Raw genomic sequence first — 21,839 nt, 5'->3', positions numbered from 1 at the left:
ACTTGTTTTCCAGCGGTTGGAAGAATGTAGCGCTGGCAGAGACGGCGTGTGCATATCATATCCATTCATAGCTGGTAATTGCATTTAAAGTGACACACAGCGTGGTGTCATAAATCAAACATTGAAATACCAGTAAAAAGTGTCATGGCTGCTGGATCCATAAACAGGTAGTTAGGGCAATGTCTCCCACACATCAGGGGGATGATAATATTCACACACACACACACACACAAACACATCTCCAGGCTCCACACACACCCTCAACAAACAGGACACATGACACACACACACACACACACACACACACACACACACACACACACACACACGTGTCAGCCAGCCCACAATCCATTCATAAATGAACAGCATTTTTACTGACCCCTGGGGGTGGTGTCATAAATCAAACTAATTGGGAGGGCAGCAAAGACAGATGTCATGGCTTGGGATCCATAAACAGGTAGTAAAGAGTGCTTTAACAGTTGGTTCTCACACGCACATCAGGGGGATGACGCACGCACACACACACACACACACACACACACACACACACACACACACACACACACACACACACACACACACACACACACACACACACACACACACACACACACACACACACACACACACACACACACACACACACACACAGTTTATTAGGTGCACCCATCTAGTACCATTGACACCAGACAGGATGGGGCCATGGACTTCCGTTGCTTACGCCAAACCCAGACTCTGCCACCAGATCAGCACGATGAAACTGGAACCGGGTTTTGCCGGACCAGGCAATGTTTTTACACTCCTCAATAGTCCAGTTTTGTTGATCGTGTGCCCAATGGAGCTGCTTCTTCCTGTTTTAAGCTGATAGGAGTGGAACCCGGTGTGGTCGGCTGCTGCAATAGCCCATCCGGATCCAGGTTGTGCGTTCTGAGATGCGGTTCTGCACACCACTGTTGTACTGCTCAGTTATTTGACTGTTTGTGGCCCGCCTGTTATTTTGCACGATTCTTTCCATTCTCCTTCGACTTGTCATCAACGGACTGCTGCTGACTGGATGGTTTTGGTTTGTTGCACCATTCCTGGTAAACCCTAGACACTGTCGTGCGTGAAAAGCCCAGGAGCCCGGCCGTTCCTGAGATACTGGAACCAGCACCGAGCCTGGCACCGACGATCATACCACGCTCAACGTCACTTAGGCCACTTGTTTTGCCCCATCTAACGTGCAATCAAACAGTACATGAACGCCTCGATGCCTCGATGGATATTGGGGTGAATGTGACACATTATGCATTTTTGATATAGTCTATTGTTATTAAGTTCTAGAAAGTTGATTTCTTGTTTGTTAATCATCAAACCACTCATTTTTGAAGATTACGGTATATGGAAGGTCTGTATTTTTTCTCTTCAGTATAGCAAGCCATGGCCATGTGACTCACTGTCTGTAGGAGCGAACCATTTTCATGAATGGGTTGATGTACCTAATAAACTGGCCACTGAATGTATATAAAACACACATACAGTGCTGGAAAAAGTACCCAATTGTCATACTTGAGTAAAAGTAAAGATACAATACCTTAATGGAAAATGTCTCAAGTAAAAGTCACCCAGTAAAATACTACTTAGTATTCGGTTTTAAAAATACTTACCGGTAAGTATCAAAAGTAAATGTAATTGCTAAAATATACTAAAGTATAAAAAGTAAAAGTATAAATCATTTTTAAAAATCCTTATAATAATCAAACCAGACGGCACCACTCCAACACTCAGACATCATTTACAAATGAAGAATGTGTGTTTAGTGAGTCCACCAGATCAGAGGCAGTAGGGATGACTGGGGATGTTCTCTTGATAAGTGTGTGAATGGACCATTAAAAGTAAAAGTTGTCAAAAATATAAATAGTAAAGTACAGATACCCACAAAAACTACTTAATAAGTAGTACTTTAAAGTATTTTTACTTAAGTACTTTACACCACTACACACATACTGTACACACTGCCTGGGAAGCCATGTTGAAAAGTAATGAGAAACCTTTGTTTGCCGCTCTCTCTCTCCTATCTCTCTATCTCTCTCTATCTCTCTCTATCTCTCCCTCTATCTCTCTCTCTCTCTTTCTCTATCTCTCCCTCTATCTCTCTCTCTCTCTTTCTATCTCTCTATCTCTCTCTCTCTCTTAGTCTCAGCCTGGGTCTGGTATAGGGTAGGCGTGTGACAGCCTTTACCATGTCCCCTGGGCGGCTGGTGACAATAACAAACGCATGTAGTGTACATTCATTCTGTTTTCCCCTGCCTTTGAATACAACTATGACTCATTTCACCTTCCCATTTCACGAGCCATCGCCACCACCCATTCTGCTCTATGGGTCTGTGACTTTGAGGAGGCAGAGAGCTGACAGCTGAGAGGGGCTGACACCCTCCTGCACTTCTGTTTGCATCTGCATCTCCATCATCTATACTGAACCATATCTATATATATACTATATATTACATGTATACTGTCATGTTTTGTCATTAATTATCATGTCTTGTCCCTGTGCTTCCCATTCTATTAGTTTCCCTCTGCTGGTCTTATTAGGTTCTTTCCCTCTTTCTATCCCTCTCTCTCCCCCTCCCTCTCTCACTCTCTCGCTCTCTCTTCTCTCTATCGTTCCGTTCCTGCTCCCAGCTGTTCCTATTCCCCTAATCATCATTTAGTCTTCCCACACCTGTTCCCGATCCTTTTCCCTGATTAGAGTCCCTATTTCACTCCTTGTTTCCCGTACCTGCCCTGTCGGATCCTCATTTATAATTCACCGTGCTGTGTCTATGTTTTGCCCTGTCGTGTCGTGTTTCCCTCAGATGCTGCGTGGTGAGCAGGTGTCTGAGTCTGCTAGGTTCAAGTGCCTTCCCGAGGCAACCTGCAGTTCTCGATCAAGTCTCCAGTCTGTTCTCGTCTTTACGTGTAGTATTATGCTTTTTGTTTTGTAAAGTTTATTCTGGATTAAATACTCTGTTTTCGCCAAGTCGCTTTTGGGTCCTCATTCACCAGCATGACAGAAGGATCCGACCGAGGAATGGACCCAGCGACTACAGACGCTCGTAACACTGCCGTCGAGATCCAAGGAGCCATGCTCGGCAGACACGAGCAGGAATTGTCTGCTGCTCGCCATGCCGTGGAGAACCTGGCCGCTCAGGTTTCCGACCTCTCTGGACAGTTCCAGAGTCTTCGTCTCGTGCCACCTGTTACTTCCTGGCCTGCCGAGCCTCCAGAACCTAGGGTTAATAACCCACCTTGCTACTCCGGGCAGCCCACTGAGTGCCGCTCCTTTCTCACCCAGTGTGAGATTGTGTTCTCTCCTTCGAGATTCTGCAGGGAGCCAGGTGCTTTACTAAGTTGGACCTTCGTAACGCTTACCATCTCGTGCGCATCAGAGAGGGGGACGAGTGGAAAACGGCGTTTAACACTCCGTTAGGGCATTTTGAGTACCGGGTTCTGCCGTTTGGTCTCGCCAATGCGCCAGCTGTTTTTCAGGCATTAGTTAATGATGTTCTGAGAGACATGCTGAACATCTTTGTTTTTGTCTATCTTGACGATATCCTGATTTTTTCACCGTCACTCGAGATTCATGTTCAGCACGTTCGACGTGTTCTACAGCGCCTTTTAGAGAATTGTCTCTACGTAAAGGCTGAGAAGTGCTCTTTTCATGTCTCCTCCGTTACTTTTCTCGGTTCCGTTATTTCCGCTGAAGGCATTCAGATGGATTCCGCTAAGGTCCAAGCTGTCAGTGATTGGCCCGCTCCAAGGTCACGTGTCGAGTTGCAGCGCTTTTTAGGTTTCGCTAATTTCTATCGGCGTTTCATTCGTAATTTCGGTCAAGTTGCTGCCCCTCTCACAGCTCTTACTTCTGTCAAGACGTGTTTTAAGTGGTCCGGTTCCGCCCAGGAGCTTTTGATCTTCTAAAAGAACGTTTTACGTCCGCTCCTATCCTCGTTACTCCTGACGTCACTAGACAATTCATTGTCGAGGTTGACCTTGTAGGCGTGGGAGCCATTCTATCCCAGCGCTTCCAGTCTGACGATAAGGTTCATCCTTGCGCTTATTTTTCTCATCGCCTGTCGCCATCTGAGCGCAACTATGATGTGGGTAACCGTGAACTGCTCGCCATCCGCTTAGCCCTAGGCGAATGGCGACAGTGGTTGGAGGGGCGACCGTTCCTTTTGTCGTTTGGACAGACCATAAGAACCTTGAGTACATCCGTTCTGCCAAACGACTTAATGCCCGTCAAGCTCGTTGGGCGTTGTTTTTCGCTCGTTTCGAGTTTGTGATTTCTTACCGTCCGGGTAGCAAGAACACCAAGCCTGATGCCTTATCCCGTCTGTTTAGTTCTTCTGTGGCTTCTACTGATCCCGAGGGGATTCTTCCTTATGGCGTGTTGTCGGGTTGACAGTCTGGGGAATTGAAAGACAGGTTAAGCAAGCACTCACGCACACTGCGTCGCCGCGCGCTTGTCCTAGTAACCTCCTTTTCGTTCCTGTTTCCACTCGTCTGGCTGTTCTTCAGTGGGCTCACTCTGCCAAGTTAGCTGGTCATCCCGGTGTTCGAGGCACTCTTGCGTCTATTCGCCAGCGCTTTTGGTGGCCGACTCAGGAGCGTGACACGCGCCGTTTCGTGGCTGCTTGTTCGGACTGCGCGCAGACTAAGTCGGGTAACTCTCCTCCTGCCGGTCGTCTCAGACCGCTCCCATTCCTTCTCGACCATGGTCTCACATCGCCCTAGACTTTATTACCGGTCTGCCTTTGTCTGCGGGGAAGACTGTGATTCTTACGGTTGTCGATAGGTTCTCTAAGGCGGCACATTTCATTCCCTCGCTAAACTTCCTTCCGCTAAGGAGACGGCACAAATCATTATCGAGAATGTGTTCAGAATTCATGGCCTCCCGTTAGACGCCGTTTCAGACAGAGGCCCGCAATTCACGTCACAGTTTTGGAGGGAGTTCTGTCGTTTGATTGGTGCGTCCGTCAGTCTCTCTTCCGGGTTTCATCCCCAGTCTAACGGTCAAGCAGAGAGGGCCAATCAGACGATTGGTCGCATACTACGCAGCCTTTCTTTCAGAAACCCTGCGTCTTGGGCAGAACAGCTCCCTGGGCAGAATACGCTCACAACTCGCTTCCTTCGTCTGCTACCGGGTTATCTCCGTTTCAGAGTAGTCTGGGTTACCAGCCTCCTCTATTCTCTTCCCAGCTTGCCGAGTCCAGCGTTCCCTCCGCTCAAGCGTTTGTCCAACGTTGTGAGCGCACCTGGAGGAGGGTGAGGTCTGCACTTTGCCGCTACAGGGCACAGACTGTGAGAGCCGCCAATAAACGCAGGATTAAGAGTCCTAGGTATTGTTGCGGCCAGAGAGTGTGGCTTTCCACTCGCAACCTTCCTCTTACGACAGCTTCTCGTAAGTTGACTCCGCGGTTCATTGGTCCGTTCCGTGTCTCCCAGGTCGTCAATCCTGTCGCTGTGCGACTGCTTCTTCCGCGACATCTTCGTCGCGTCCATCCTGTCTTCCATGTCTCCTGTGTTAAGCCCTTTCTTCGCACCCCCGTTCGTCTTCCCTCCCCCCTCCCGTCCTTGTCGAGAGCGCACCTATTTACAAGGTACATAAGATCATGGACATGCGTTCTCGGGGACGGGGTCACCAATACTTAGTGGATTGGGAGGGTTACGGTCCTGAGGAGAGGAGTTGGGTTCCGTCTCGGGACGTGCTGGACCGTTCACTCATTGATGATTTCCTCCGTTGCCGCCAGGATTCCTCCTCGAGTGCGCCAGGAGGCGCTCGGTGAGTGGGGGGGTACTGTCATGTTTTGTCATTAATTATCATGTCTTGTCCCTGTGCTTCCCATTCTATTAGTTTCCCTCTGCTGGTCTTATTAGGTTCTTTCCCTCTTTCTATCCCTCTCTCTCCCCCTCCCTCTCTCACTCTCTCGCTCTCTCTTCTCTCTATCGTTCCGTTCCTGCTCCCAGCTGTTCCTATTCCCCTAATCATCATTTAGTCTTCCCACACCTGTTCCCGATCCTTTTCCCTGATTAGAGTCCCTATTTCACTCCTTGTTTCCCGTACCTGCCCTGTCGGATCCTCATTTATAATTCACCGTGCTGTGTCTATGTTTTGCCCTGTCGTGTCGTGTTTCCCTCAGATGCTGCGTGGTGAGCAGGTGTCTGAGTCTGCTAGGTTCAAGTGCCTTCCCGAGGCAACCTGCAGTTCTCGATCAAGTCTCCAGTCTGTTCTCGTCTTTACGTGTAGTATTATGCTTTTTGTTTTGTAAAGTTTATTCTGGATTAAATACTCTGTTTTCGCCAAGTCGCTTTTCGGTCCTCATTCACCAGCATGACATATACTACTTTTCTACTACGATGTTCTACTTCTGTAGTATATTTCTGTATCTGCATCACTCCTTCCAAGATGACATAATATGAATAGTGTGATCTATTGGTAACAATTAATTGGAAAAATGCATAATAATTATGGTGCCATTGTTTCCCCTCCAACGCTCAGAGAACTTCAGAGCTGGTCCAAGATCATGGGGAAAACAGAAACAGAACAGAACCAAGCCTGTCTGTGCTCAACACTGGCTACTGCCCGGGCCTGGTTTGCCTCTTTAATTTCACTCAATGATATTCAATGTGGGGAAAAAACATGCATCAAAACCTTGATATCTGAGCAGTTGGAAGCTGACATAATGATCATAAATGGAAGAGAAGAGAGACAGAGATGGAGAGGGTTCTGAGAGCACTTTTCCCTACTTTGAGAGCTTTGTTGTGAGAAGCACAAAGGAGGACAGTACAGTAGGAGTCACATGAGAGCACTGTCTGCTGCTCAGCTCTGGACTCATGGAAAATCCCTTTAATGCATTGTGTGGGGGAAAAGTTGGGCAAAGCCACAGTGGGAATATAACACTGCAATGCTAAAGCAAAGTAAACACAAATAGTGGTGATAAAGTGAGCTCCGGGGGAATTATACACACTGTTGGTCTCCTTGAAGACAAGGGCCTTGAATATGTTTTCTTGCTTTAATGATTTGTGTTCTTCGTCCAATGTTTGCGTGGCGACTCCTTTATCTGTGTCGCTGTGCCCAATGACAGAATAAAAACCAGACACGTACGGAAAAACATTCCAGTGAATTTGGAGCATAAAGAGATGCCTGTGTGGATGTCCTTAAGGTTAAGTGAGATGTAAAACAACATGCTGCTACTGGACTGCTACTAGTTGATGTCTATCATCAGTATGGAAAGTCATCTTCCTTATTATACCTTCTTACACTCTGACTTCAACAGGGTTGAAGAGTTCAGTTCATTTAGAAAGACCCTGACAACACCAAACTCCAAGCGAGGGGGAATGAAATGGGTGGGTTTGGTAATACCCAGGTAACCCTGGAAGGGGTGTTACCCCACCGATAAGAGGGCCTGGCAGGAAAACAGCCATCTTTGACTTCAGCGAGAGAAAGCAACGCTCTCCTTCCTTTCCCTTATCACATGGCTCTGGCTGCTTAACACGGATGATCCTCCCTGTTAGCTGCCGTAACGTTGATGATCTTACCCCTGTGTCAGGAGCCAATCTGAAAGGATCGTTGCTCTTAATCCCCCGACACAGCCCCCCTCCAACACACCTTGGACTGTCTCCCTCCGTCGCTAGCTACTTCATTCCCTGGCACTACGGGAAATGCGCTAAACAATTAAGGGATTGAAAAAAAGGGTTTATCCTCTCCTACTGAGAGAGGCCCAGCCAGGTCCACAGTGTTTGGTGTTTGGTGCTGGGCCCACTCCCAAGCCCTTTTACTGTTACGCTTCCAGTGACAAGGCTTATGTCATCAATGTACCTCAGATGGGCTCTTCACTCTTTGCTTGTGTTTTTTCCATGTATTCAGATACAGCCTTGTGCTAACAGGGATTGAGAGAGGCGCTTCAAGCAGCCTAAATCCCAATGACTCCTCTCTGAACAGAACAGAACAGAACAAAGCCATGCGGATCCACTGAACTGCCTGTGCAGGCCAGTAAAATGTTGAACTGTTACAACAGGCTTGTATTTATTCATGTGTATAGTATATGAGGAGGTTGGTGGTTTTGGTGATGACAAAGAGAGAGCACAGGGTGACTCAGAGTCTCTGTTGGAGTTAGGATAGCAGCTTATTAAATCCTCTGCAGCGGTCAGTTGCACTAGTGAAATGGATTCCAGTTTTGTTTGAAAGGAGGCCCCTGCGTCTGGCCTCAAAGGGCCAGGTCATTGCAGCTTCCTGATATATCACACACATCATGGAGCAGGGAAGTCACAATTTACTCAAAGCCCTGGCCTGGATACTAAGCTACTTATACATCCACTTTGGCTTTGGAAAATAGGCTTCAAAAGGGGCAGCCAGAGACAAGGGCCTTATTGTTGGAAGCTTACTATTATGATAAAGAAGTATCTTTCTGATCAGCGTGACTGGCAAGACATGTATCAGGTAGTTAGAGTATCAAATCAAATCAAATCAAATCAAATCAAATCATGTACATCAGCTGATATCTCAAAGTGCTGTACAGAAACCCAGCCTAAAACCCCAAACAGCAAACAATGCAGGTGTAAAAACGGTGGCTAGGAAAAACTCCTAGAAAGGCCAAAACCTAGGAAGAAACCTAGAGAGGAACCGGGCTATGTGGGGTGGCCAGTCCTCTTCTGGCTGTGCCGGGTAGAGATTATAACAGAACATGACCAAGATGTTCAAATGTTCATAAATGACCAGCATGGTCAAATAATAATAAGGCAGAACAGTTGAAACTGTATCTGAAACAGTCCTGTCAGTCAAGGGGACTCCTTCACAAATACACTGAGATGGACAGACAAGGAGACAGTCTGCCAAGAAAATACAGGTGGATATAAAGATATTCCGTAGTCACCCCCACATACTGCTAGAGTCACACTGACACATTTACTGACTGACAGAAGGAGGAAGATTAGCGGCAGTTAGAAAGGCAGAGAGGAGAACACAGACATACAGTACGAGAGACACGTTACCTCGTAGTGGGGACTTCATGGCAGCCTCCACCATGCCCACCAGTAGCTGCAGGCTCTTGGGGTCTTGGGCCAGCCCCGAGGCAAAGGCGGCCAGCGCGTCGGCATGGCGACCAAGGTACTGAAGGGCAACACCCTGTCGGAAGTATGCCTGTAGAGCGACAGAGAGAGAGAGAGACGTCAGCACTGTAGTCCAGCCCTACATCATGGGGTTACACACAAACACATTACCAGACACTCATTTAACGCCATTTGCATGTTTTCAACATAAGCTGTTTTTAGAGTACATGACTCTACTCTCCTTTGTATTCCCATAATAGAGGGATCGTTGTGTGTTCCTATACTTGTTAATTGGATAATATGTTTTACATAAATGCACATGATACACACTCATCGGTTGCATTTCTCAAGAGCGTGACATTATTTTCTAGTCACACAAATTGTTTATTTTTTGTTTGCAGTGGGAATCGTTAGCACACAAGTGTGGAGTATAGGGATTTCTCTTAGATTCTGTTGAAAGAACTTAGAGAGTTAGAGAGAGCTAGTCTACACAACAGAGATGCTCTGTAGCATCATAAAAGGACACATAAATACTCCAGACACTCTATTTTTCACAGCGTTGCTATAATGACATAAACCCTGAATCTGCCATGGACTGTTTCTATACATCTGGGCTTTTCAATAGTTTGGAGCCTTGAAGTAGAAAAAACTGTTTGACTTCCTCTTCTTCCACCAGTCTGTTCCCACTGCTCACAGCCTGTCACATGGTGGTTGAAGTGGGATTTATTTAACACCAGTGAGAGGCACAGATCATGTGACCAAAGCAGTCCATTACCCAAAACCCCAATATTTTGATGACAGTAGCATCTCCCTTGTCTATGTGTAGCCTGTAGAGCAGTGGTGGAAAAAGTACTCAATTGTCATACTTGAGAAAATGACTCAAGTAAAAGTGAAGGTCACCCAGTAAAATACTACTTGAGTAAAAGTCTAAAAGTATTTGGTTTTAAATATACTTCGGTATCAAAAGTAAATGGAATTGCACAAATGCACTTAAGTATCAAAATAAAAAGTAAAAGTATAAACCATTTCAAATTCCTTGTATTAAGCCAACCAGACGGCACAATTGTCTTGTTTTCTTTTATTGACGGATAGCCAGGGGCACAGACATCATTTACAAAGCATTTGTGTTTAGTGAGTCCACCAGATCAGAGGCAGTAGGGATGAACAGGGATGTTTCCTGGCCTGTCTGTCTGTCTGTCTGTCTGTCTGTCTGTCTGTCTGTCTGTCTGTCTGTCTGTCTGTCTGTCTGTCTGTCTGTCTGTCTGTCTGTCTGTCTGTCTGTCTGTCTGTCTGTCTGTCTGTCTGTCTGTCTGTCTGTCTGTCTGTCTGTCTGTCTGTCTGTCTGTCTGTCTGTCTGTCTGTCTGATCTGAGACAAATAACAGTACAGAACAGAACCCAGCCCTTCTCAGCTCTAGCCCTGGATCAGCAGCTACCCAGCCTCAGGGAAATATGGAACCAGCCCAGTTTACAACCTACTCCAGCCAAACCACTAAATCCCTGCCAGATTTGGGATGATATAAACAATGCAAAAAGTTATACTACAGTGTTCCCCTCTAAACAGCCCAAACTAGGCCATAATACAGATCTCAGTAATACAACACAACACAATACAATCCAACCATCTTCCAACATAATCCACTTCCAGGATACCAGTTTCCTCTCCCTCCAGAGCTGTCTAATAGTCTGACTAGTACAGGGAGACCAGGCTAACCTGCAGTCTGACAGGGAGTCCAGGCTAACCACAGAGATCCTATCATTCTTTGAGGCTAGGAGACTCTGACTGCAGTAGCAGAAGCTTCCAAAAGTGACACGGAGGGTAATTTGTTATTAGCATCTAAGAGGCCTTTTCATTAGTGTGGCCTACCTCTCGCCTAGCACCAGTAGGGGAGGGCAAAAGGGGAGGAGATTAGGGAAAATGAGACATGACACTGAATTTATGGAGAACAGTAATTAATTTCTCTTCCTTCCAAGCCCTCTGTTGATTACCAATCTCTCTCTGCTTCCCCCCTCCCTGCATCACAACTCCACTGAAACGGATGAGGACAGAGATTTGATTCAAAGCATTAACCTTTGTTCTAACACTGTTATTAAAGGAGGGGAGCGAGGGCCAGTGCGCCCGCTCGATATTAATTACGTCTGGTGGCGACTGAGACTGAGTTTGGGCTGCTTGCTGTAGGAGCAGAGAGACAGCCTCAGAGACGTTCTGCCCCGGGGAACAACAGACATTTAAAAGCACTTCTCTCTTTGATTAGATTTACTATATGACTGCTCTACTACACACCTCTCACTGCTTGGCTCTCAGAGGGGAATGACAGAGGAGCGAGAGCGAGGGAGAGGCGAGAAAGAAATGTGAAAAAAGCATTTGCTTCAAACTAAAACTGACATCTCCTTTATTTATCCTCCCTCCTGCCCTACATGCAAGCATTTACGCTTATACCCTTTGGAGAGGGCATTAAAATATTGCAAACACAAGCACGTGCATAAATGCATAAATCAAAGAGCGACGGTGGAAGATGACAGAATCGATGCACCACACAGCCTTAAAAGAATTCTCTCTCTGCCATTAATCTCAGCAGTCAAAACACACCATGTAAGCCACACACGCACACACACACGCACATGCTCAAGTTTACCTTGATATACCCTAAAAATATTTCCATGGCCCATTCACATCTATGTGTGTGTGGTGTGTAGTGTGTGTGGTGTGTATGTGTGTAGTGTGTGGCATGTATATGTGTAGTGCGTGGGTGTGTGTGGTGTGTATGTGTGTAGTGTGTGTGGTGTGTATGGTGTGTAGTGTGTGGGTGTGTGTGGTGTGTATGTGTATACTGTGTGTGGTGTGTATGTGTGTGGTGTGTATGTGTGTGGTGTGTATGTGTGTAGTGTGTGGGTGTGTGTGGTGTGTATAGTGTATGTGGTGTGTATGTGTGTGGTGTGTGGGTGTGTGTGGTGTGTATGTGGGTAGTGTGTGGGTGTGTGTGGTGTGTATGTGTGTGGGTAGTGTGTGTATGTGTGTGGTGTGTGGTGTGTATGTGGGTAGTGTGTGGGTGTGTATGTGGGTGTGTGTGTGTGTGGTGTGTATGTGTGTGGTGTGTATGTGTGTGGTGTGTATGTGTGTGGTGTGTATGTGGGTAGTGTGTGGGTGTGTGGTGTGTATGTGTATACTGTGTGTGGTGTGTATGTGTGTGGTGTGTATGTATGTGTGTAGTGTGTGGGTGTGTGTGGTGTGTATAGTGTGTGTGGTGTGTATGTGTGTGGTGTGTGGGTGTGTGTGGTGTGTATGTGGGTAGTGTGTGGGTGTGTGTGGTGTGTATGTGTATAGTGTGTGGGTAGTGTGTGTATGTGTGTGGTGTGTATGTGTGTGGTGTGTATGTGGGTAGTGTGTGGGTGTGTGGTGTGTATGTGTGTGGTGTGTATGTGGGTAGTATGTGGGTGTGTGTGGTGTGTATGTGTGTGGTGTGTATGTGGGTAGTGTGTGGGTGTGTGTGGTGTGGGTGTGTGTGGTGTGTATGTGTGTGGTGTGTATGTGGGTAGTGTGTGGGTGTGTGTGGTGTGTATGTGTGTGGGTAGTGTGTGTATGTGTGTGGTGTGTGGTGTGTATGTGGGTAGTGTGTGGGTGTGTATGTGGGTGGTGTGTGTGTGGTGTGTATGTGTGTGGTGTGTATGTGTGTGGTGTGTATGTGTGTGGTGTGTATGTGGGTAGTGTGTGGGTGTGTGTGGTGTGTATGTGTGTAGTGTGAATGTGGGTAGTGTGTGGGTGTGTGTGGTGTGTATGTATGTGGGTAGTGTGTGTATGTGTGTGGTGTGTATGTGGGTGGTGTGTGTGTGTGGTGTGTATGTGTGTGGTGTGTATGTGGGTAGTGTGTGGGTGTGTGTGGTGTGTATGTGTGTGGTGTGTATGTGGGTAGTGTGTGGGTGTGTGTGGTGTGGGTGTGTGTGGTGTGTATGTGTGTGGTGTGTATGTGGGTAGTGTGTGGGTGTGTGTGGTGTGTATGTGTGTGGTGTGTATGTGGGTAGTGTGTGGGTGTGTGTGGTGTGTATGTGTGTGGTGTGTATGTGGGTAGTGTGTGGGTGTGTGTGGTGTGTATATGTGTGGTGTGTATGTGTGTAGTGTGTATGTGTGTGGTGTGTATGTGGGTAGTGTGTGGGTGTGTGTGGTGTGTATGTGTGTGGTGTGTATGTGTGTGGTGTGTATGTGGGTAGTGTGTGGGTGTGTGTGGTGTGTATATGTGTTGTGTGTATGTGTGTGGTATGTGTGTGTATGTGTGTGGTATGTGTGTGGTGTGTATGTGTGTGGTGTGTATGTGGGTAGTATGTGGGTGTGTGTGGTGTGTATGTGTATAGTGTGTGTGGTGTATGTGTGTGTGTGTATGTGTGTAGTGTGTATGTGTGTGTGTGTGTGTAGTGTGTGTGTGGTGTGTATGTGGGTATGTGTGTGTGGTGTATGTGGTGTGTATGTGGGTAGTGTGTGGTGTGTATGTGTGTAGTGTGTGGCATGTATATGTGTAGTGCGTGGGTGTGTGTGGTGTGTATGTGTGTAGTGTGTGTGGTGTGTATGGTGTGTAGTGTGTGGGTGTGTGTGGTGTGTATGTGTATACTGTGTGTGGTGTGTATGTGTGTGGTGTGTATGTGTGTAGTGTGTGGGTGTGTGTGGTGTGTATAGTGTGTGTGGTGTGTATGTGTGTGGTGTGTGGGTGTGTGTGGTGTGTATGTGGGTAGTGTGTGGGTGTGTGTGGTGTGTATGTGTGTGGGTAGTGTGTGTATGTGTGTGGTGTGTATGTGGGTAGTGTGTGGGTGTGTATGTGGGTGGTGTGTGTGTGGTGTGTATGTGTGTGGTGTGTATGTGTGTGGTGTGTATGTGTGTGGTGTGTATGTGGGTAGTGTGTGGGTGTGTGTGGTGTGTATGTGTATACTGTGTGTGGTGTGTATGTGTGTGGTGTGTATGTGTGTAGTGTGTGGGTGTGTGTGGTGTGTATAGTGTGTGTGGTGTGTATGTGTGTGGTGTGTGGGTGTGTGTGGTGTGTATGTGGGTAGTGTGTGGGTAGTGTGTGTATGTGTGTGGTGTGTATTTGTGTGGTGTGTATGTGTGTGGTGTGTATGTGGGTAGTGTGTGGGTAGTGTGTGGGGTGTGTGTGTATGTGTGTGGTGTGTATGTGGGTAGTATGTGGGTGTGTGTGGTGTGTATGTGTGTGGTGTGTATGTGGGTAGTGTGTGGGTGTGTGTGGTGTGGGTGTGTGTGGTGTGTATGTGTGTGGTGTGTATGTGGGTAGTGTGTGGGTGTGTGTGGTGTGTATGTGTGTGGGTAGTGTGTGTATGTGTGTGGTGTGTGGTGTGTATGTGGGTAGTGTGTGGGTGTGTATGTGGGTGGTGTGTGTGTGGTGTGTATGTGTGTGGTGTGTATGTGTGTGGTGTGTATGTGTGTGGTGTGTATGTGGGTAGTGTGTGGGTGTGTGTGGTGTGTATGTGTGTAGTGTGAATGTGGGTAGTATGTGGGTGTGTGTGGTGTGTATGTGTATAGTGTGTGGGTAGTGTGTGTATGTGTGTAGTGTGTATGTGTGTGGTGTGTATGTGTGTGGTGTGTATGTGGGTAGTGTGTGGGTGTATGTGGTGTGTATGTGGGTAGTGTGTGGTGTGTATGTGTGTAGTGTGTGGCATGTATATGTGTAGTGCGTGGGTGTGTGTGGTGTGTATGTGTGTAGTGTGTGTGGTGTGTATGGTGTGTAGTGTGTGTGGTGTGTGTGGTGTGTATGTGTATACTGTGTGTGGTGTGTATGTGTGTGGTGTGTATGTGTGTAGTGTGTGTGTGTGGGTGTGTGTGGTGTGTATAGTGTGTGTGGTGTGTATGTGTGTGGTGTGTGGGTGTGTGTGGTGTGTATGTGGGTAGTGTGTGGGTGTGTGTGGTGTGTATGTGTGTGGGTAGTGTGTGTATGTGTGTGGTGTGTGGTGTGTATGTGGGTAGTGTGTGGGTGTGTATGTGGGTGGTGTGTGTGTGGTGTGTATGTGTGTGGTGTGTATGTGTGTGGTGTGTATGTGTGTGGTGTGTATGTGGGTAGTGTGTGGGTGTGTGTGGTGTGTATGTGTATACTGTGTGTGGTGTGTATGTGTGTGGTGTGTATGTGTGTAGTGTGTGGTGTGTGTGTGGTGTGTGGTGTGTGTGTGGTGTGTATGTGTGTGGTGTGTGGGTGTGTGTGGTGTGTATGTGGGTAGTGTGTGGGTAGTGTGTGTATGTGTGTGGTGTGTATGTGTGTGGTGTGTATGTGTGTGTGTGTATGTGGTGTAGTGTGTGTGTGTGTGGTGTGTGGGTGTGTGTGTGTGTGTATGTGGGTAGTATGTGGGTGTGTGTGGTGTGTATGTGTGTGGTGTGTATGTGGGTAGTGTGTGGGTGTGTGTGGTGTGGGTGTGTGTGGTGTGTATGTGTGTGGTGTGTATGTGGGTAGTGTGTGTGGGTGTGTGTGGTGTGTATGTGTGTGGGTAGTGTGTGTATGTGTGTGGTGTGTGGTGTGTGTGTGGTGTAGTGTGTGGGTGTGTATGTGGGTGGTGTGTGTGTGGTGTGTATGTGTGTGGTGTGTATGTGTGTGGTGTGTATGTGTGTGGTGTGTATGTGGGTAGTGTGTGGGTGTGTGTGGTGTGTATGTGTGTAGTGTGAATGTGGGTAGTGTGTGGGTGTGTGTGGTGTGTATGTATGTGGGTAGTGTGTGTATGTGTGTGGTGTGTATGTGGGTGTGTGTGTGTGTGGTGTGTATGTGTGTGGTGTGTATGTGGGTAGTGTGTGGGTGTGTGTGGTGTGTATGTGTGTGGTGTGTATGTGGGTAGTGTGTGTGGTGTGTGTGGTGTGGGTGTGTGTGGTGTGTATGTGTGTGGTGTGTATGTGGGTATGTGTGTGTGGGTGTGTGTGGTGTGTATGTGTGTGGTGTGTATGTGGGTAGTGTGTGGGTGTCTGTGGTGTGTATGTGTGTGGTGTGAATGTGGTAGTGTGTGGGTGTGTGTGGTGTGTATATGTGTGGTGTGTATGTGTGTAGTGTGTGTGTGGTGTGTGTGTGGTGTGTATGTGGGTAGTGTGTGGGTGTGTGTGTGTGTGTATGTGTGTGGTGTGTATGTGTGTGGTGTGTGTGGTGTGTGGGTGTGTGTGTGTGTATATGTGTTGTGTGTATGTGTGTGGTATGTGTGTGTATGTGTGTGGTATGTGTGTGGTGTGTATGTGTGTGGTGTGTATGTGGGTAGTATGTGGGTGTGTGTGGTGTGTATGTGTATAGTGTGTGGGTAGTGTGTGTATGTGTGTAGTGTGTATGTGTGTGGTGTGTATGTGTGTGGTGTGTATGTGGGTAGTGTGTGGGTGTGTGGTGTGTATGTGTGTGGTGTGTATGTGGGTAGTGTGTGGGTGTATGTGGTGTGTATGTGTGTGGTGTGTATGTGGGTAGTGTGTGGGTGTGTGTGGTGTGGGTGTGTGTATGTGTGTGGTGTGTATGTGGGTAGTGTGTGGGTGTGTGTGGTGTGTATGTGTGTGGTGTGTATGTGGGTAGTGTGTGGGAGTGTGTGGTGTGTATGTGTGTGGGTAGTGTGTGTATGTGTGTGGTGTGTGGTGTGTATGTGGGTGTGTGTGGGTGTGTGTGGTGTGTATGTGTGTGTGTATGTGTGTGGTGTGTATGTGTGTGTGTGTATGTGTGGGTGTATGTGGGTAGTGTGTGGGTGTGTGTGGTGTGTATGTGTGTAGTGTGAATGTGTGTATGTGTGTGTGTGTGTGTGGTGTGTATGTATGTGGGTAGTGTGTGTATGTGTGTGTGTGTGGTGTGTATGTGGGTTGTGTGTGTGTGTGTGGTGTGTATGTGTGTGGTGTGTATGTGTGTGTGGGTGTGTGTGTGTGTATGTGTGTGGTGTGTATGTGGGTAGTGTGTGGGTGTGTGTGGTGTGTATGTGTGTGGTGTGTATGTGTGTAGTGTGTGTATGTGTGTGGTGTGTGTGTATGTGTGTGTGTGTGTATGTGTGTGTGTGTGTATGTGGGTAGTGTGTGGGTGTGTGTGGTGTGTATGGGTGTGTGTGTGTGTATGTGTGTGGTGTGTATGTGTGTGGTGTGTATGTGTGTGGTGTGTATGTGGGTAGTGTGTGGGTGTGTGTGGTGTGTATGTGTGTGGTGTGTGTAGTGTGTGTGGTGTGTATGTGTGTGTTGTGTGTATGTGGGTAGTGTGTGGGTGTGTGTGGTGTGGGTGTGTGTGGTGTGTATGTGTGTGGTGTGTATGTGGGTAGTGTGTGGGTGTGTGTGGTGTGGTGTGTATGTGTGTGGTGTGTATGTGGGTAGTGTGTGGGTGTGTGTGGTGTGTATGTGTGTGGGTAGTGTGCGTATGTGTGTGTGTGTGGTGTGTATGTATGTGGGTAGTGTGTGTATGTGTGTGGTGTGTGGTGTGTATGTGGGTGGTGTGTGTGTGTGTGGTGTGTATGTGTGTGGTGTGTATGTGGGTAGTGTGTGGGTGTGTGTGGTGTGTATGTGTGTGTGGTGTGTATGTGTGTGGTGTGTATGTGGGTAGTGTGTGGGTGTGTGTGGTGTGTATGTGTGTGGGTAGTGTGTGTATGTGTGTGGTGTGTGGTGTGTATGTGTGTGGTGTATGTGTGTGTGGTGTGTATGTGTGTGGTGTGTATGTGTGTGGTGTGTATGTGTGTGGTGTGTATGTGTGTGGTGTGTATGCGGGTAGTGTGTGGGTGTGTGTGGTGTGTATGTGTGTAGTGTGAATGTGTGTATGTGTGTGTGTGTGTGGTGTGTATGTATGTGGGTAGTGTGTGTATGTGTGTGGTGTGTGGTGTGTATGTGGGTTGTGTGTGTGTGTGTGGTGTGTATGTGTGTGGTGTGTATGTGGGTAGTGTGTGGGTGTGTGTGGTGTGTATGTGTGTGGTGTGTATGTGGGTAGTGTGTGGGTGTGTGTGGTGTGTATGTGTGTGGTGTGTATGTGTGTAGTGTGTGTATGTGTGTGGTGTGTGGTGTGTATGTGTGTGGTGTATGTGTGTGTGGTGTGTATGTGGGTAGTGTGTGGGTGTGTGTGGTGTGTATGTGTGTTGTGTGTATGTGTGTGGTGTGTATGTGTGTGGTGTGTATGTGTGTGGTGTGTATGTGGGTAGTGTGTGGGTGTGTGTGGTGTGTATGTGTGTGGGTGTGTATGTGTGTGGTGTGTATGTGTGTGGTGTGTATGTGGGTAGTGTGTGGGTGTGTGTGGTGTGGGTGTGTGTGGTGTGTATGTGTGTGGTGTGTATGTGGGTAGTGTGTGGGTGTGTGTGGTGTGGTGTGTGTGTGTGTGGTGTGTATGTGGGTAGTGTGTGGGTGTGTGTGGTGTGTATGTGTGTGGTGTGGGTATGTGTGTGTGTGTGTGTGTGTGTGTGGTGTGTATGTATGTGGGTAGTGTGTGTATGTGTGTGTGTGTGTGGTGTGTATGTGGGTAGTGTGTGGGTGTGTGTGGTGTGTATGTGTGTGGTGTGTATGTGGGTAGTGTGTGGGTGTGTGTGGTGTGTATGTGTGTGGGTAGTGTGTGTATATGTGTGGTGTGTGGTGTGTATGTGTGTGGTGTGTATGTGTGTGGTGTGTATGTGGGTAGTGTGTGGGTGTGTGTGGTGTGTATGTGTGTTGTGTGTATGTGTGTGGTGTGTATGTCCTGTTTAGAGCTTTTTTATATCTTTCTTTGCTGCAGATGACCATATAAGTGGGCAGTACTCTAAGTGTGATAGGACCAGGGATTGACCATATAACTGGGCAGTACTCTAAGTGTGATAGGACCAGGGATTGACCATTCAACTGGACAGTACTCTAAGTGTGATAGGACCAGGGATTGACCATATAACTGGGCAGTACTCTAAGTATGATGGGACCAGGGATTGACCATATAACTGGGCAGTCCTCTAAGTGTGATGGGACCAGGGATTGACCATATAACTGGGCAGTACTCTAAGTGAGATGGGACCAGGGATCGACCATATAAGTGGACAGTACTCTAAGTGTGATGGGACCAGGGATTGATCATATAAGTGGACAGTACTCTAAGTGTGATGGGACCAGGGATTGACCATATAAGTGGACAGTACTCTAAGTGTGATAGGACCAGGGATTGATCATATAACTGGACAGTACTCTAAGTGTGATGGGATCAGGGATTGACCATATAACTGGACAGTACTCGAAGTGTGATAGGACCAGGGATTGACCATATAACTGGGCAGTACTCTAAGTGTGATAGGACCAGGGATTGACCATATAACTGGACAGTACTCTGTGTTCTAGGACCAGGGATTGAAACACCTGATTCAGAGCGCTAGATGTTACATACTCTGAAAATTCCCTTACCCATCTTAATAACAATATTATCTGTGTTCTGACCATCATAAAGTAGTTTAGTTTTGTTCACTTGCTCTACATGCGTTCTAGTCATTGGCAAATTCAATTGGGGATCATCAGCAATTATATATCTTCAACCAACTACAACGCATTTAGTTTTAGAAATGTTCAACACCAATTTGTTCATATCAACCCACTCAGACACCATTCTTAGTGTGTGGGTGTGTATGTGTGTAGTGTGTGAGGGCGGGACGCTGCACATTGGTGCTACACAGGTCGGTGATGCCAGTGGAATAAGGAGAACAACTGGGCACAGACGTCAACTCAACATCTATTCCACGTTTGGAATGACGTGAGAACAACGTTGATTCAACCAGTGTGTGCCCAGTGGGGAGAGATCAATTACCATTACTTGACGTTTCTATTCACACTTAACGGGATCTAACCTGAAAACACATCAGCAGCCACTTAGAGCTGCCGCTCAAGCGATTAGCACAGCCTCCAGCTCTCAGAGAGGAGAGAATTGAAGAGGAGAAGGAAGCATCAGAGAGGCTCCACAGATTAACTCTGCCTTTCAAACATATTACACAGTCACAAAGGAAAGGCAGAGCAGCGTGTTTAATCACCTTACTGCCTCGCCTGGCTTTCTCCACATAGAGAGAGAGGCCAAATGGAGGAGAAACCCACTGTTCCCAAAGACACTTTAACTACAATACAGCATCTAACCTGACTAACGCTGGGCATCTTGTAAGACATGACAACCAATGTTTCTCAACCTCTGTTTAGTGTGAAAATAAAAGCAGCTAAATTATTAACCTTCCTTCCTGCCTCCTCTGTTTTCAGCTACAATGTGCTGATGCCACAGAATAAGTGTGGATCGACTAGGAAGGCTTGTTGTTCTTACCCTAGGGTGGTTTCTGTGTGTGTGTGTGTGTGTGTGTGTGTGTGTGTGTGTGTGTGTGTGTGTGTGTGTGTGTGTGTGTGTGTGTGTGTGTGTGTGTGTGTGTGTGTGTGTGTGTGTGTGTGTGTGTGTGTGTGTGTGCGCATGCGTGGGTGCGTGTGCGTGCGTGCGTGTGTGTGTGTGTGTGTGTGTGTGTGTGTGTGTGTGTGTGTGTGTGTGTGTGTGTGTGTGTGTGCGTGCGTGTGTGTGTGTGTGTGTGTGTGTGTGTGTGTGTGTGTGTGGGTGAGGGGCAGTGAGAGAAAAAAGGAAGAGACAGAATGAGAAGAGAGCTGAGCCGTGACAAAAGCTTTTCTTTAACATTTTAATATTTCATGACTGCTTGTTTGAAGAACTTTTAAATATTCATATTTTTATGCTTAAGAGGAAGAGAGGTGCAAAGATGATGCAAAGAAAAGATACATACTGGTAGATTGTGTTACAGTCAGACATGCACGCACACACACACACATACACACACACTAGGGTCCCTAGTTGGTGTGGTTTTACAGGACGTTTACAGGATAACAGGATGGGTGTGTGTGTGTGTGTGTGTGTGTGTGTGTGTGTGTGTGTGTGTGTGTGTGTGTGTGTGTGTGTGTGTGTGTGTGCGTGCGTGCGTGCGTGCGTGCGTGCGTGCGTGCGTGCGTGCGTGTGTGTGTGTGAGTGTGCGTGTGAGGAACCAACTGTTAAAGCACTCTTTATTAGCAGATTTGGGTCCCAATACCCTGGGCATCTGTCTTTGCGCCCTCCCCAGTTAGTCTGCCCCTTTCACCAGCCCCCAGGGGTCCAGTAAACCCCTGTTCATTTACCAGTGTGATTGTGGGCTGGCTGATCTTATTCAACATCTCACAGTAATCTCTCTCAAAATGTAAGCTCTACCAGCAGTACTACTTCAGGAGATAGATGCACACATTCACGTTGTGTCATCACTACACAGTTGACATACAGCCATACACAGACACTCAACATCCTCAACACATCTTTCCATCAACAGGCTTACTCATAGTGGCACACAAGTTGCTGGTTTCATTTCACCTTCAAAAGTAGACAATGAACAGCTTCCTTCTTACCGGTTCAGCCCTATCTATACATGCCAACATGCGTTCTCACACCCAGACACACAGCACAGAAATACACCACACTCCATATCAAACTCATTCCTTATCTCAGTTCTCGCTCCCTCTCTCTCCCTCCCACCCTCTGTCTCTCACACACAGAGGCAGGGCTCTAGGAAGTAATAGTGTAGGGTTGTATTGCACTGCAGGGAGGTCAGTGTGGGAGAAGCTAGCCAGATAAATACAGGTGTGGTATTGGAATGCATCATGAGTCCAGCACTGTGCACAGATACATGGCATTATCAATAGTCCCCTTCATTCTAATTCTGGAGCCTCCAAAATAAAACAAACTACCCAAAAAGTTTATTTCAGCAGCTGCTCTTCTCCAGAGCAACTTACAGGATGGAGCAACTAGAGTGAAGTGACTTGCTCAAGGGTACATCAATAGATTTTTCAAATAGTCGG

General features: G+C 47.2%; 1 protein-coding gene across 1 annotated transcript in view; it reads right to left on the bottom strand.

Moving 5' to 3' along the window:
- Positions 1 to 21,839, bottom strand: part of LOC124016902 (tetratricopeptide repeat protein 28-like) — a 50,060-nt gene that overhangs the window by 3,087 nt on the left and 25,134 nt on the right. The window contains exon 3 of the mRNA XM_046332244.1: positions 9,013 to 9,160. Within this exon, the coding sequence (XP_046188200.1) occupies positions 9,013 to 9,160 (148 nt within the window). The remainder of the gene's footprint in view (positions 1 to 9,012; positions 9,161 to 21,839) is intronic.

The sequence above is a fragment of the Oncorhynchus gorbuscha genome, unplaced genomic scaffold (assembly GCF_021184085.1).
Source record: "Oncorhynchus gorbuscha isolate QuinsamMale2020 ecotype Even-year unplaced genomic scaffold, OgorEven_v1.0 Un_scaffold_11:::fragment_6:::debris, whole genome shotgun sequence".
Classification (NCBI taxonomy): domain Eukaryota; kingdom Metazoa; phylum Chordata; class Actinopteri; order Salmoniformes; family Salmonidae; genus Oncorhynchus; species Oncorhynchus gorbuscha.
Note: the sequence above shows the minus strand (reverse complement) of the source record. Positions and strands in the feature narration are given on the sequence as shown.